The 17640-nt window shown below is 45.6% G+C and overlaps 1 protein-coding gene across 2 annotated transcripts; it reads left to right on the plus strand.

Moving 5' to 3' along the window:
- Nucleotides 1-4132: 4132 nt before the first annotated feature.
- LOC311361403 (protein shisa-like-2A) lies at nt 4133-6193 on the plus strand (the record flags this gene model as incomplete). Of its 2 annotated transcripts, none has more annotated exons than XM_084481573.1 (3): nt 4133-4314; nt 5554-5714; nt 6024-6193. In XM_084481573.1, 3 exons carry the CDS (start codon nt 4133-4135, stop codon nt 6191-6193), a joined length of 513 nt encoding a protein of 170 aa, XP_084337699.1. The 2 variants fall into 2 exon arrangements, with proteins under 2 accessions (XP_084337699.1, XP_084337698.1); XM_084481572.1 differs by having other exon boundaries at nt 5554-5690; nt 5997-6193.
- Between the last annotated feature and the right edge of the window lie 11447 nt (nt 6194-17640).

Genomic DNA, 17640 nt, shown 5'->3' on the forward strand with positions numbered 1-17640 from the left:
TCAAAGTGAGAGAGACAGCATAGAGACAGCAAACAGACTGGGGTTCAGTGCTTGTGACTCCTCCCAGTCTGCAATATAACATGTCTCACAGAGCAGTCCCCAGAGAGAAAACAAGATGCATGCAACCATAACCACATCAGCCCTGGGCTGGCTCCAGCACCACCAGTACATAATCCCCTCATTCCCGAGGTCCAACTTTACATATTGATTATAATGGAACTCTTCCCATGCAACACTCAAAGAGCTTACAGATTTTTCCATTCACAACTACACCCTCCCCCCCTCTCCTTCACCACCATCCACCCTCCTAACCCCCACATCTTAACGGAGCCACGCAGAAATTATTTTATTTAAATTTACATTTAAATTAATGTATTTAAAGTAAGGTAACAGAGGAAATTAACATAAAAGGCTTTTTCCTGGTTGTGCTGATCTTTACGTTATAATTGTAATCCGAGTGGCAGCTGGGAGGCTGTCTGTATGTAGGAGGAATGATTCACACACTGGTTGCCTGTGTTTCAAAACCCAACATAGAAAGAAAACAAAAAAAACAATGCCTATTTTTCCATTTAGCCATTTTTTCTCTGTCTTTGATGATGATAGGTCGTGAGGGACGATCTTTCTAAAATTGAATTCAGTAAGAGTTATTTTCTTTGTTCCGTTTGGTTCGGAGGTGGAGGTGAACACCTCACCACCTCTGGTTGGCGTAAGCCTGTGTCAGCGTGTAGAACTAAAAATATGTTTGAGCCATTAACTTAAAAAGCGTGCTGCACGAGGGGGTTAGATTGCCCCTGACCTTTAACCGAATCTCCTTTGAACAATAAGAAACAAAACCAAAAAATAATACCATGTAAGAACTCTCTAAAGGTTGCCTTCACAGCAACAGCGAATATTCTACTCGCGTTACTTAGGCGAGGTTGCTCACACGAACCGCAGACTTTCTTCGCGCCGCCTACTACGGAAACGCTTCTTCACATTGACTTTGTATGTATTTGCATCTTTGCTTTTGCTGTGAATGCACAGTAAAGGTGATCCATGGTTGAATTTTTTGTTTATACCCCCAGCGGCGTCAGTCGTTCTAACCCACGCCAGCAGCGGTGGGGACGAGCGATGACGTGATCAATGGAGGGCTCCACATCGTGTGCAGCCGAACTTAATTGCGACCGACGGCGTTTCATCCCTCGTTACACCGCGACGAGATCCGGAGACCGGATGTCTCTCAGAAGTGTTGCTATTCGGCAGCCGTGGCCTACTGGTTAGGGCTTTGGCGATGAAACCGAAGAGTTGCCGGTTCGATCCCCGACCCAGTAGGAAAAATGTGGGTGGGGGATGTGGTTGAGCACTGCTCTCCCATGCCCACTTCCACAGCTGTGGAAGTGGGCATGCCCTTGAGCAAGGCACCTAACCCCTCACTGCTCCCCGAGCGCCACTGTAGCAGCTCACTGCTCTGGGTTAGTGTGTGCTTCACCTAACTGTGTGAGCATACTTGGCCAAAAAAGCTGTTTCACATTTACACTTTAATATAATAATAATATTGATTCCGACTAGTATTGCACTGCTAAACAAGAACTTACCTGAAAGACAGCACTTTAAATAGCACCATGCACTTTCCCTCTCTCTGGACTTTCACAAGTATGCACAACTGCACTTTGCTATCCTATTAATGATGTGTAGTGGGCTATATGTCTTCTGTCCTGTTGTGTGTTGTGTTGTGGGGAGGTGGGTGGGGGTTGAGGAAAAAAAAAAGTCTATCCTGTTTTGTCTAGCCGTCTTCCGTATTATCCCTTTCTGTCAATACGTGTTTCAGACGTACTGTATTATGAAAAAAGAAATATCTATCTATCTATCTATTTTTATAATGAGCGACATGTCTCCTTCGGGTTTGCTCGCTGGGAACGAGAAAAAAACAACTCAAAGGCTGCAGCTTGTAGCGCCGATGAACCCGATGGCCTCGCGCTACTGAGGTATGGGTGAAGTAGGCTGTGTAAAATACAGAAATAATCGAATTTTTCCCTTTATACACATGTCAGGGGTTCAAGGGCCCTGAGAGAAAAAAACGTCAAGAAATAGCCAAAAGTTCCAGAGGAGCCAGGCTAACCAAAAAGTGAATCAGTGGTGTTTGACATAGCGGAGCATATCAAATCACATTAGGGGTGGAGAGGCGGTGGTGGGGGGGACAGAATTCATGTCATGGGGAATTCACATCATGGGGGAAGTACGAGTGTGGTGCAGGAGCTTGCATGCATGCATGCGTGCGTGCGTGTGTGCATACGTGTGTGTGTGTGTGTGTGTGTGTGTGTGTGTGTGTGTGTGTGTGTGTGTGTGTGTGTGTGTGTGTGTGTGTGTGTGTGTGTGTGTTCTCTCCACCACATCCCTCCACAATCCCAGCCCTAATAATCCCCTTTCTTCTGCCAATTTTCCCTGTGTTTCTGGATTGGACCGGCAGATAATCTGGGATTAGGGACCGTGGTGGGGCCCGGTCTGCCACTCATTGGTTGAGACGGCAGGAGGCAGACATGTTGAACATCCTGGGATCGTGTGCACGTGGCCGTGACATAGCCTCATCTCATCATTTCAGGGGGAAATTGATTATAGCAAATTCCTAGCTTTGCATGATAAATTGGGTTTGTAATGTGCGTGGCAGTGTGTGAGCAGTGTGTCTGTGTGTGTGTGTGTGTGTGTGTGTGTGTGTGTGTGGGTCTGTGGGGTGGTGGGGGTGGGAGGGTGGGATGTGACGTAGGAGACATATTTAGACAGAGAGCCCTTAATCACAAGCTTTATGTCCAAATATTTTTTCTGTGTGTGTGTGTGTGTCTTGCTCTCGCTTTCGCTCTCTTTCTCTCTTTCTCTCTGGCCATCACCTTGTTCCCCTCTCACTTACTTGCTATCTCTCAATATCTCTTTTCTTTTATTCTAGTTGTGTCAGCGCTCTCTCACCCTCTCTAGTTCTCTCTCTGTCTCTCTCTCTCTCACACATACACACACACACACACACACACAAACCCAATATCAATTTGACCTTCCGACCTGTGTGCTTCCGTTATTGTATTGTATTGTCACGAAGGTCATAATGAATGGATGACCTCCCCCCATCAGAACGAACACTTAACATGTGTGTTTATCTCTCGGATTGTCTGTTTGTCTGTCTGTTTATCTATCTCTCTATCCATCTTTCTTTCTGTTGTTCTGTCTAGCTGTCTGTATCTATCGATATCCATCTATCTTTCTATAGTTCTGTCTGTCTGTTCATCTTTATATCTATCTATCCATCTACCTATAGCTCTCTCTCTCTCTCTCTCTCTCTGTCTGTCTGTCTGTCTGTCTGTCTAGCTATCTCTGTATTTCACTGACAGATCTTTCTGCTTGTATTCCGCCCTAGATTGAAGCAGGCCTCTAATTAGTTTCTATATCATTACACCCAATTAGTCAATTAATTAGGTTTGGTTATTGCTGTTGAATGTCATCTCTTTCCAGGTGCTGTGATGTTGTTGTGTGTTGTTGTGTAAAAGTCTCATTCTGACTCTGTGACAATCTTTGTGTTTGTCAGTACGACTTATCATGACACCACCTCGTTCATCTAAATGAAGCTTGTACAAATGACTTTCAAATGAAGGATTATACTTTTTACAGGATTTAACTTTTTGCCGTCAAGAAAATAATATAAAGATGTATAAAGAAAAAAAACATTATAATTCTGTTTTTACTGAAATATGTTCAATGCAATTAATACACTCGGTGATGCATGCACGTGTCATTTTTAGGTTATTAACTGAAATTGCGTCTCTGAATGATGTGTAATTATGGTAGGCCTATATTTATATTATAGAGAGAGAGAGAGAGAGAGAGAGAGAGAGAGAGAGAGAGAGGGAGACACACACACACACACACACACACACACACACACACACACACACACATACACACACACAGAGTAAAGAATCGTGGCTGTACATATTCCTTTCCGTTACGTTTTGGTTGAGTGCTCATCGAGACGAATTCAGCCAACATTTGATGGAGAAACACTTGCACGTGTCTGCTTTTTGGAAATGCACCTTGCAAACTATCTCTAGAGAGCCCCCCCCACCATCTCTTCTCGTGCTCCCCCTGCACCCGGAGTCGTCTCTGCGGCACGATGAGCGCTGAGTGCACGAGTTACCACACCGCCGAGAAGGTGTTCGTGGACGTCTTCTCATGCCCCAAGACCGGGAACGACGCGCGGGCGGTCTTCTGCTGCGGATTTAACGACATTAAGTACTGTTGTGATGACCCCGACAGCTTTTTCCCGTACGAATATGGCTATATGTGGTGGCTGAGGTACGTACTAGTTACACTGGTAGCGTATAGATGCGCTACGCGATGTTGTGCGCCCCTGCGTCGCTTCCACCGCGCTCATCTGCGTGCCGAAATGTTGCGCAACCGTTTGAACATCTGTAGTGGAGACTTAGTCAAAGTTTTAGTCTTTTTTAGGTTTTTTTTATAGAAAATTTGCATTGTGGTATCAGGGGGTCATTTGTAGCAAACCTAAGCGTCTTTGTGGGATTCTAACTACAGGGCTGCCAACTTTTGGGTTTTCGCTGGCGTGAGATGGGTGGGGGGGGGGGGGGAGGTTCGCGTTTTTTAGAGTTGACTCCATGAGAGTTGGCAGCTCTGTAACTATATGAGCAAAGCCCACCACACCCCGCCCCAAAAAATGCAACAGATGGTTGCTTATCTGTCCGAGTAAAGTTCTGGAGGTCATTGAGCTTCCTGAATCTCCCAGGAACTCATTCACCATTTTTTTAATTGTTCTTCGAAACAATCCACCTGACCTGTTCACGCAAGTCGGTGCATATAGCACATATTTACTATTTTATGAGCTTCGTAGCGCACACTGAATGATTTACCACCATGGTGGTGAGGAATGCGTTTGCAGTGCAACTCATCGGGCTGAGAAGGACGCAGGAGTACACACGGACGGATCTCTTTTTCTAACCCTAAAAATAAGAAAAACGCCACAACAAAAGACGCCAAACAATATCTTTAATTTTTTTGTTATTTTTCTCCTCCTCTCCCTCTTCAAGAGACCCTCTAAGTCGTGTTGCTCTTCTAACAGCTTTGCTCTTTCCCTTCTCATTTCTCCCTTCTCCACCTCCTCAACCCCCACCCCCCTTCTCCCATCTCCTCCCCGCTTCTCCTCACCGTCCCCCAATTCTACCTCCTTCCCCTTCGCACATCACCTCCTCTCACCTCCCCCGTCTCTTCCGATTATTCGCAATCTATCCCACCTCCTCCTCCTCCCACCACTACCACCCCTCCCACCTCCTCCTCCCACCACCACCACCACCATCACCCCTTCCTCCTCCTCCTCCTCCAACCACCACCACCCCTCCCACCACCACCATCACCCCTCCCACTTCCTCCTCCCACCACCACCACCCCTCCCACCACCACCATCACCCCTCCCACCTCCTCCCACCACCACCTCCTCCTCCCACCACCACTCCTCCCTCCTCATCCCACCTCCTCCTCCCACCACCAACACCACCCCTCCCTCCTCCTGCTCCTCCCCCACAGTATTGGGGCTCTGGTGGGCCTGTCCATCGCAGCGGTGGTCCTGCTGGCATTCCTCATCACTGTGTGTGTGCTCTGCTACCTCTTTATCGCCATCAAGCCCAGTCGCCGTGACAACGGCCTGCCACTGTGCGTGCCCGGTAGGTTCCCGCCACCGTCGGGAAGTATTTAGTCTAGTCGGAAATCTGTCTTCCCCCAGAATCCCATTACGGTGGAGTGTGATTGGTTTGCTGGGTTTGATGTCGTCCTTGGAACACATCCCAGGGGAATTCAACTGGTGTGGCGTGTGTGTGTGTGTGTGTGTGTGTATGTGCTTCTTGCATTTAGGCATCGGTTTTTGTGTGTGTGTGTGTGTATGTGAGGGGAAGATGGGGGGGGCGGGATGTGTGAATCTATACACCCATGTATTTATGTACCGTGTGTGTCTATGTGTCTGTGTACATCAGATGCGGGCGCTGGCCCCAGCCACGCAGCCCCCAGCCATGCGGCCCCCCCCAGGGCGTCCGGGCCCCACGGCTTCAGGAAGCACTTCATGAGCAGGAGGCTGGACTGTGACCGACAGCCCCCGCCGGACCCTGAGCGCCTCTTCCAGCGCTGCTTCCTGGCCACCGTGACCAGCGTCAAGGTGGAGGGCCCCTCATAGACACCTCCACCCTTCACCCCCCGCCCGTGCCTTTCCCTAAGGTGGTCCCTAAGGTTCAACAAGGGCTCTTTTCGGCCCGGGTGTCATCCGTTTCCAGGGCAATTTAATTAACTTTCTTAATAATGCAAATGTAGGGGCTTTCATAGGTGGGCAATAGGCTCAATCACCATCAGTGTTGGGAACGTTACTTTAAAAAAATAATGAGTTATAGTTACTCACTACTTGTTCCAAAAAGCGGAGTTAGTAACTGAATTACTTATAATAAAAGTAACTAGTTACCAGGGAAAGTAATTATTTGCGTTACTGTAAAAAAAAAAAAGTAGCTTTGTAGATGCGTGTGTCATTGTGAGATGCTTCATTAAATTAGAGTTGCTTACAACGGATGTCGACAAAGTCTGCTCCTGGACATAATTTGAAGTAGTGCTTATATCTCCACCTTGAAAATGCCAACTTTTCATCGGATTGCTCCGGACTTGCCATTTCTACTGCTTCATCAAATCTGTTTGGTGTTTGTGTGTGCGTCTGTGTGTGGCACGTGTATCCTGGCTTGTGTGTGAAAACACTGGCTCCGATTGGCTACCATGAAACATGACGCCTTAGCCAATAATAATCGCTTATCTCTTTGTTAAACCACCCGGTCTCCTCACTATCAGTTTGTGTGGAGCCAGGGGTGCGTTTGGATTAAGCAGTTTATTCAATAAATTCATAGTAACGCACCGCATTTAACTGTCAGTAACGGTAACGGCATTGTAACGACGGAAAAAGTAATTAGTTACTGAAAAAATAAAGGCATTACCTAACAGCGTTATTTTAAACGGTATTATTACAAACACTGATCACCATTGTGTTACCTTACTCTCCATAGAAACTGACTTAACCGACATTTGTGTACATGAAACTTGAGATTGCAAATTAAACTCACTAAAAGAAAACACAATGCCAGCCCAATTACAAGAGCAATTAAACTTTTTTTAGAGGAAAACATGGCCAAGTCCCCTGTTCATATTCCATTCCAAACACACACATACGAATGGTCCTCATTTATATAGCGCTTTTATCCAAAGCGCTTTACAGTGTTGACTGACATTCATATACAAACTATATATACGAAAGTGATCTTTCGTATATAGCAGTGTACCTTGGATCTTCTACTACTACTACTACTACTACTACTTCTACTACTACTACTACTACTACTTCTACTACTACTACTGCAACTTTGGCGTATGGTTTTAGGCAAAGTGACTTACAGGGAATTTGGGTAAATGCCATTTAAGAGCAGGTTAGGGAATCTTTCTCAAGGATACCTACAGGCCAAACTCAAAAAGAGTACTACCTTCTTAACACCAAGAGGATTGTCTCTGGACACAGAAGGAGAGAGAGATAGAAAGAGAGCGAGAAGTGTTTTACAACAGTGATATCCTTGTGCAAACACTGCACTTGATACTTTGCAATGACTAAATAACATCAGGGTAACAATTGGATTGGACAGCATGGGTTGGACGGCATGCTTTGGATTGGACGGCATGCTTAACCAACGAAAGATCCTAGCTTGCGAGATGCAGTCCGAGCACGCTTGCTTTGTGAAAAGGGCCTGGATCCCAACGCCTTCAATGCCATGAGGTGTTGTTTGAAACTCTTTACACTGATGAGCTGGAGGCCGACACAGAAGAAGCAGGCGTGTCGGGAGATGCATGTAGTGTTGTTGTTGACGTGTTTGCGTGTTTTGTGCGTGTTAAAGTGACATTTTGTATGGCGAAACACATATGTTATGACAACCAAGGAAATCCAAGGACATTGGGAGAGGGGAAAACAAAGTGGCGGCTGATCTTTTCAGTCACCCTCCCCTACTTCATTTGACTAGATACTATAGCACACTTGTATTGGAGCCACTTTGTTTTGTCTTGTTTTGTTTTGTCTCATGTTTTGTAGTCAAGGCAGGGGCCAAGTGAAGAGAGAAGCCAATTATGTTTTCACTTTCATTGATTCATGATCATGGATTGTTTGATTGCACGTGGTGGAAAAAGTAATTCAAAACCGAACAGTGACACACGGCACTGTTTAGCCAAACAAAAACCATTGTTTCACCAATATATAGACTTTTAAGAGAGACTTGTCAATACACAATATGAATTTATGCATTTTATGTGTCACAAAGTAAAACCGCTTCATGAATGTTTTTGGCTGCTGAAGTCAGCCGACTGAAGTTTTCAGTATGTTTGTTCACAATGTTGCTGTGCTAAAAGCAGGAAGGGTCACCAGACCTTTTGTGGTGAGAAAATCCAGGTCAATATAAAAGCTAAAAGGTCTCTTGGGATATGTGGTCGGAAATATCATGTGATGAACAAAACGGTTGTTGGATTTCTCCCAGAGGATTGGAAAGAAAACCTGTTCAGCTTGACTGACTGATTAGTATGTTCTGCAACATTTCCGTGTCTGTGTGTTTCAGTCCTCTATTGATATCAGACATTTACTTGACTCACAATATGATCATAGCAATTGGGATTCATGTATTTGCACATAAAATGCAATGCAGTTTATGCCTATCTTCACAAAGCCTTCTAATCACATTTTGTACAGTGAAAGATGGAAGATCATATACCTCACAAAACCTTGTATATTGTTCTGCCTGCCAGAGTTATCTTATATTGAAGTGGCCTCCTTATATAGCAAAGGTAGCATCATGTGCATTCTTTACAATCTCATGTATGGATGTTTGTTTATTTTCCATTATTCCTTTCTTTTTATTTGCATAAATGTTTTCTCTTCAACGCCATGAGGAAGAAAGTGTTCGAAACTCTTCACACTGATGAGCTGGAGGCCGACATAGAAGAAGCAGGCGTGTCGGGAGATGCATGTAGTGTTGTTGTTGACGTGTTTGCGTGTTTTGTGCATGTTAAAGTGACATTTTGTATGGCGAAACACATATGTTATGACAACCAAGGAAATCCAAGGACATTGGGAGAGGGGAAAACAAAGTGGCGGCTGTTGTTTTCTTTTTTTCAAGCCCTTGCATCGCAAGATTTGATGAAACAATTGGAAGGCTTTCAAACTATTTTCAAAATAAAGAGGATTCCCTTTCTGAAAAAAAAAAAAAAAAAAAGATGAAACATTACCTTTACTAAAGCAAGATCTGAATCAAATCAAATCCAAATAGAGCCCATCATTTAAGTAACAAGAACATGGAGAAAACCAAGATTGATCCGATACAGTCCTTTTATTAAGTCTAATGGAAGCCACAAGGCAGACGACAATACACAATATGGAACAAATGCATTTTATATGTCACAAGGTAAAACCGCTTCATGAATGTTTTCATGAAGTCAGCCGACTACAGTTTTCAGTATGTTTGTTCACAGTGTTGCTGTGCTAAAAGCAGGAAGGGTCACCAGACATTTTGTTACCGTTAGTGGTGAGAAAATCCAGGTCAATTTAGTAGAACCAAATTGCTAATCCAGTCTTATGTTGACGCGCTGTAAGCGCTGAATCAATCGCATGATGGTTTGTGGTTGTCACAAAAAAATATTTATTGTTTCTTCAAAATGCAAAATAGGTATGCTACCTTGATTTTGTTCGTCCAAGCAACATGGAGATGCAAACCAGGTGAGGACTTTTTCCTGTTCCAAACGTAGCGCTTGTCACGGTCAAACCTTTTGGCTGCATAACTTGCCAGCTAGACTGATCACTGAGCGAAACCAGACTGCTTTAATTAGTCTATCAGGTCAGGTGCTGCAGTCAACTGTCTGAGAGGGAGGGGCCCGACACACGTCTGCACCTCCAAGTTGCTCAGCAATACATAAATAAATCCAAATAAATCTAAGATATTATTAAACTAAGTTATAATAAATGCAAAACATAAACTACATATTTTATAACCTCTATCTTTACCATGAATAATAACTAACCATAGACATACATTCTGGCTCCAACAAATATAAAAGCTCAAAGGACGGTTGGTGGATTTCTCCCAGAGAGGAAGGAAGGAAAACCCATTCAGCTTTCTGAGCGGGACCTCATTATAATCTAACACACCTGACCAATTTGTTGGCCGAAACAGACTTATGAGTATGTTCTGCAACATTTCCGTGTCAGATCTGATACAGTCCTATTATTAAGTCAATGATGGAAGCCATAAGGCAGACGACCAATCAGAAGACATTTCCTGTGTGATCCACCCTCCCCCCTATGGTTCCCCTCCTCCAAAGTTCCACACAAAGTTCCACAGTTCTGGTCAAAAGGTTCTGCTTCCACTCTGTCCATGAGCATTGGTGTCTAACTGCCTTTATTAGGTTTAAAATGGGCAATGAATAGAGAGATGCCAATCACGCTAGCTCAATCAAACACCCCTGGTCAATCTCCTGACAACATGTCAGACCAGCAAATGGAGCTAAATGATCAAATTAATCCATAAAAGATAATAGAAAGTATCAAAAGTCCCCCTGTCAGGCTCTCCCTCCAAATCCACTTCTCCAAAATACGTGACTAGCTCGCAAGCTTTAGCAATAGGTCTGCCTAGTCTTGGGGAAGACTGGTCCTGCGAATTGAGTGCACGGGCAGAGTGCACGCAGGTAGCCAGGTAAGTAGGTGGACAGACAGCTAAGCCTTCCAATCATTTCATTATGGCCAAATTAAATTATTGGAATACAGCCGCAGGTACCATGTTTTGTCTTTATTTTGTCAGAACATTTGATTTATTGATTGCTGTCAGGATGTAAAGAACATTTCAACAAATATGGTAAAAACAAATGCTTCTCAGATAAATGGCCTTCCATAGCATCAAAGGTACATTTCGTTTGAGGGCTTCCATTGCTGCAGCATGCTGTGTTTGTGTCACAATTTGCTTAATATCTGGCAACCCGTAGTACTCTGGGATCAGTGAATTACAACACACACAGGCTTCAATAAAAACTAAAGTTTTGCAAGAAACAAGAAATTTCAAAGGAGACCACAACTGCTGTAGCATTGCTGTGCCAGAGAGGCCAGTATTTCGATTTAGCATGTATCCTTAATGTCTGATGACATATCATGGTCATTTTATGATTTAGCACAGTGTATTTGTTACATATTGTACCGTTAAATAAAGTACTAATAAAGAAAACCCATTAAGCAAAACAACATATCCCCCACTTTCTAACACATTTTAAAACTCATATTAAATGACTTGGCAACTAACAGAGTAAATGAAATAGTTACTCATTAACGTCTTATGTCTTAAGGGCTTGACATAGTAACTTCCTGCAACCTTTGGATAGCAAAACGCTCTGCAGTTCAGCAGGCACCAGCAGAGTGGTAGACAACAAATTCACAAACTCACGGAAAAAGCCTCCATTAGACTTCCAAGACACGGGAATGTCCATCCGCATGACCGGCCAACTTCACCTGCCAGGTAAGTTACAAGTCTACGTGGAGGCATATTGTTGACAGGATCAGCTGCTAATAATTTGGTCAGGTTTTATAGACAGAAGGGCCCATGATTCCTGTCATATGACTTCAGTGGTTGAATCACAGCAGATCACAAGACAGCAGTAGCGATTGTTTTTACGTGTATGGTGACAATATCTACGTTTACATAGAACATTTCTCACAGATGTAAACATAAAGTTCATGTACTAACCTGTTTATTTGATGAAAATCCCTATCAAAACATTGAGAAAACAAAGTAGCTTCTGCATAAACATAGCTGCATCAATTGCATTTTCCAGACAGCCAAATGGAAGACCACTTTCATTAATTTACTTTACAGGACCCAGGTGCATTCTTTCATTACAACAATATTACATGATATGATTATGCCATTGATTGAATATGAAATTGGTCATAAACAGAAACCAGAAACAGATACACACAAAATATTTTGTTTCAGTGAGTCATTCTAGTGCCTCTCCGGTCGGCGTGACATGAATCTGTCTCCATCTCTTTCTTTTGGTGGTGCTTTAGGAAGCCGACAGAACCAGCTGGGAACTATGGGCTGCATGGTGTGGCGTTCTGTTCTGGTGTTGTTTCTTTGCGGAGCCTATGTAACTGTAGCGCTGCCTCTGAGTGCCAGCACTCAACAGAATCTTCTCACGGAGGAGGACAAGCCACTTAATAACAAGACAGCGTTAAGTTGTAAGTAGCTATAATGTAAATACCTAACCCCTTATTAGGAATATACATTTTGGGGCATGGAAAATGGATAAACATTGTTGTAAGTGCTTATTACTTCGGGGTTGTTTAGTTTCAAAACCTTTGCTCCCTTCTGCTTTTTTTTTCAAAACCCCTGAGTGTTACCTACAGCAGCTTTAAGTTACATAAACTTGCCATGTAACCACTGCGTCGACCAACTGTAGGTCTGTATTTGTACACCTGTGTTGTTGCGGCTGGAAGAACGGCGATTCTGCCGTTCATGCGTTGCAGCTAAAATTGTACAAAGGCGCACTCTACTGAACAATCAAAGACCCCCATGTTGTGCCCCCCCAGCAGGAAGCGATCCGACAGCCCCTCAGAACAACCAGCAGACCATGGCCTACCTGGCCGTGGGCCTGGCCACGGCCGTCGCCACCTCCATGGTGGTGGTGGCCGCCGTCAAGTTCCGCCTGTTCCACCGCTTCCTGGCCAGCTACCGCCACTCGCTGCTGCTGGAGGCGGACGCCGTGAGTCAGTACGGCCAGGAGGGGGCGACCTACCCTAACATCGGTGGGGGCCACGGCGGGCGGTCCGGCGTCCCCGCGGTGGAGATGGAGGAAGACGACGACGGCTTCATCGAGGACAACTACATCCCCACGAGCGACCGCCAGCGGGCGGAGCGGCAATGCAGGGTGCAGGTGGAGGAGGACAGTGACGAGGATCTGGAGGAGTTCGCCATCGGGTGATGACGGAAGGAGTCGGAAGGGGCGTGGCCGGGGTGGGGTGGACCCGAGGCGGCCCTGGGGTGCCCCCCACAAAAATGTGATAGTGTAACCCATACTACTATGTGTTGCCTTGATCTGTTATTGTTTGTTAATTTTAATAGTTATTTTTATCGACTTAATCAGCTGAAATTTAAAGCTTCTTGAGCAATTTGAGCCTATTGTTTTTGTGTTGCCAAAGCAACATTCAGTCGGTGTTCTATTTGTCTGTTGTTTTTAATGTTGGATTTGTAGCCCATCAATTTGGAAGTGCTGAAAGGCAGAGGTGTCCCTTTATTGAAAACAGGGGTTGACAGGGGTCGACAGGGGTCAACAGGGGTCACCAGGGGTCGACAGGGGTCAACAGGGGTCACCAGGGGTCACCAGGGGTCGACAGGGGTGTCGACCTCCACTGCGCGTCGGGACGGACAACGCCCCTTAACTGTGGTATAATGAGAACATTTCACTGACTGAAGTGATCTATTGCTTAAATATTATGGCGAAATGATGACGAAATTCTTAATTTTGAAAAAATTTGAAAGTCGGAAAAGCATTTTTTTAACAAATACAAAAATGTAGCCCCTCCTGGCTGCCTGCAAAGTGCGTGGCAAGCGGTTGCTATGCAACACACTGTAGCGTCCTTCAGAGAGAAGGCTAGAGATGGTAGCTTGGTTCGCTGCAATTTAGCCTACTATCGAGCAGTTCACTCACCGTGTGCCTATTGCTTTACAAAATTTCCACCCTCTCCATCAATCAACATATTTTTTGACTTCAGTGAACTATGCTATTGCTGTTATATTTAAATAAACAACAGTTCAATTTAGGCGTGGAGTGGTACGGAACTCCGTAAACTTAATGGCCGTCATAGCTATGTGTATACGCTCATTATACAACAGTTAGGAACCAATCAGATCGCTTGATTTAAGCCACCCGTTTTATAATTTTCAATAATGATCGTTGCTAAGCATATAATGACCGCTGTCAAGGAAAGTGGATTTTTTTGCCTCTGATTCACGTCTGTCGTATCACTCCGCAAGTAGTCCGGTAACTTATCAACCCCAGCGTATTCGGATGCTAAGTGACGTCAACGTCTTTGACAGACTATTTCTCTGCTGATCAACACTACGAATGCTGGTAACAAATAAATTGTAAAAAGACACACTGTGGGAAGTCGTTTTTTCGTTTTGGCAAGTAGCCGTGTGGGTATAGAATGTCGCCTTCAGGACGAAGCAAGACACCTCCGCTTCGCGTCGGTGTCCGGTTCGCCCTGTCGGGGCTTATTTGCCGATAATGACCTGCGTTCTATACATTATCCCTTACATAATGCACACCCTTAGACTGTTATTGACCAATGAGATTAAAGTATTCAACAAAGCCATGGTATCAATAAACTGCAGCACCACTCTGGGTTTTGTGTGGTCGGGTGCCACTGTTAACCTGCGTGTTTTAAAATGAAACCGGAGCACCAAGAGGGAACCCACATGAATGATGGGAGAACATACCAGTCAGAGAGTTCCCCCCCAGTAGTGGTCAGCAGTAGAGCAAACCATTGGTGCCACTGTGCCACTGTCAATAACGTTTTTTTGCTTTTTGTTTCTTCACAAATTATGAACAAATCCTAGGACTATGTTTGTCCAAAAAATATGTGAAACAAAAAAAATCTTTGAATTAAATTGATCATTTATTTGAATCCACATTTTCACGTGTACATTTACAACGTAAACACACAGTCATCCTTGGTAGGTGCTGACTCAGTGCCGCAGACAGACCCTCGAGGGCCATGGGCTTATTCACCCAGTGGTTGGTTCATGTCCACACTACCAGTGATGCACGCCTAGATCGGTGCACATTATTCTGAGTCACACCGACTGGAGAGGCACTAGAATGACTCACTGAAACAAACCAGAGAGTGTTTTAAAGAGGGACCACATCCACCTGTGGTTGTCAGTTCCTACTGATGATGGGGACGTAGAAAGATCTGCTGCCTCATTTTGCAAAAGTGCAGAGTCAAGGCTGACCAGAAATGAAGCGTTTCTGTTGTTGGTCCGCTAATGAATGAAGTGGGAGATGTGCCGACACTGGAATAGAGCGTGCTTTACTTCCCATAGAAGGTTGTCTTCGTTCTCTAGCTCTCATAACGCTGACAACGTCATTTGTCATTTATGTTGAGGTCTCCCTTATAAAAGATGACCTTTATCTCAATGGGATTCATTTGATTTAAAAAAAGGGATTACATACACCAAATAATGTTTCTTTGGTACAGATATCTGTCTCCAGGTACCCTCTTCGTCCTCTCCTCCTGTTCTGGCGTCCTCATCCTGCTCAGATCAGACAGGTCCTGCCGGGAGACCCCTGTCCCGCCTGCTCCCCTGCTGCTGCGCTCAACACCCGGACCGCCCTGCTCTCAGGCAACACCCCCGGCACCCCCATCAACATCATCCTCCTCCTCCTCCTCCTCATCCTCCGCATCTCCTCCAGCCTCCTCCTCGTCTCCTTCCTCCTGTGAAGGAGGTAGACCAGGCTGCCATAGGCCCCCACCGCCAGCACTGTGCCCCCTCCGCCCACCGCCAGGCCCAGGCCCGACAGCAGCATCTCCCGGCCCCGGTGGGCCGTCTGGCCCCCGGAGGCCGTGGCCAGGCAGAGCAGCGCCGCCCCGCAGGCCAGCACGGCCAGCCCCACCGCCAGCATCAGCAGGGGGTCCGCCCGCCCGCCGCTCCTCAGCTGGTCGATGCGGCGCCGGCTGCGCACGCAGTTCATGTCCTGGATGGCGGAGCTGAGCAGCTGCTTGAGGAGGACCAGCAGGGCCAGGAGGCACAGCGTGGTGCCCACCCCCAGACGCCACTCCCCGGACAGGCTGGTGGTGGTGGCGGAGAGCAGCCCCACGCCGCCCAGGCCCAGCCCCACCACCAGGGCCACCGAGGCGCAGTAGCACAGCAGGGCGTGGCGCGGCCGGTGGGACCACCGCAGCTCTACCGTCTCCATGGGGCGGAGCCGCTGGGGCCGGTGGGGGAGGTGGAGGTTGAGGTTGAAGCCGGGGTCCAGGTGCAGGCCGGAGGCGGTGGGGAAGAGGGGGCGGCGAGGGGGGAGGAGGACCTGCATCTCGGGCATGACGGCTCTTCTCCGGCTCCTTCCTCCTCTTGGGTCCCGGGGTCTGGCCCGAACACCTGGGGGGCAACGAGAGCTTTAGTGCAATGTCGTTGGGTGGATGCTTTCATCCACAGGGACTCACTGTGAAGATAACACTGCACATCGTTTTTTTTATCTTTATGCTTAAAAAACTATGGTGTGTTGCTTTCATGAGATCAATGAACTGCTACAGAGAAAATTGTATGCAGCAAAAACACTTTGAACTCATAGGAAAAAAAAGACGCTGCTTTGAAGGTTACAAATTTCAAATAAAAGAATGTATATTTGAGTCCTCCTCGTATTTTATGAAATAAAGTTAAATTATACACCTGCGGCAAACCAAAAATGCCGTCAGCGTGTTTATCACGTGTACTGGAGCGTGCAGCCACCTGAATAAAAGAACCTGACAATTGCACTGAACAATGTAAAATCTATATTTGAAAAATAATAGCCAATTACAAGAATTGTTTGATTTTTGCTCCTGAACCTCAGTGCACAGCCTCTCCACATCGGGGCTGTAAAGACGTCACCACCTTCATCTCCACACAGGACTGTAAACTGTCGTTTGTGACGCCCGAGCGATGTTTGTTTTTAAATAAGTTCATGTTGGAGAAGACCCGCTCACAAACGGACGTACGTATATCCGAAGATCGACAGGACTCCAAATGCATACTTGTTTCAGCAGTGCCGCTGCTCCCCATACGCAGAGTACGCAGAGCGCGTAGGGCCCCAAGTACCTGGGGGGGCCCCCAAAATTAAGGTTGATAATTATTACATTACCATTTTGGCATTCCATGTTTCGAACACAAGATTGTCCGGTTTGGGAAGGTTTTAAACATTACTCCATTTGTGATTTTGAGTAAGAATGGCCTTCTGACAGACATCTTCAAGAACAGTTGTCAAGCGTTGCAGACTGCAAGAACTCTGAATTTATTGTATTGTGAGATTGTTTGAACTCTCTCAAAGAGGGGAGGAGAGACAGTGTACCTCTCTGTAAATCTCTGGCCAACACTGTCAACTTGCGCTCGAATGCCAAAACCTCCTCCACCATCTGCAGGGCTATGCCTCCTTTCACCTGTAGAGTTCCGAAACGGCTTTTCTTCTCTCATCTCCATCCTTTTCATGAAAGGCTGTGTGTTAATTCTGGAAATGTCTTGCAACATTTGACTTTTGGTTGTTTGATAATTTCTCACCACATATTAAGCATACAGGTAAACCACTTTCGTCAACAGTGAAGGCAAATTAATCTGCCCAGGTAGCATTAAATGTTCTGTTTTCTTCAGAAGCTATTCTTTTCTTGGATTTATCCATGGTTCGAGGGTGGCTAAGGAAAAATATATATATTCGTAATAAGAATATTATATAAATATATAATAAAATATATTTCTTTCAAATGCAGCAGAGGAATGAAAGAGCCATATGCGGCTCTGGAGCAGTGGGTTGCTAACCCCTGCT

The sequence above is a fragment of the Micromesistius poutassou genome (assembly GCF_964030765.1).
Source record: "Micromesistius poutassou genome assembly, chromosome: 16".
NCBI lineage: Eukaryota > Metazoa > Chordata > Actinopteri > Gadiformes > Gadidae > Micromesistius > Micromesistius poutassou.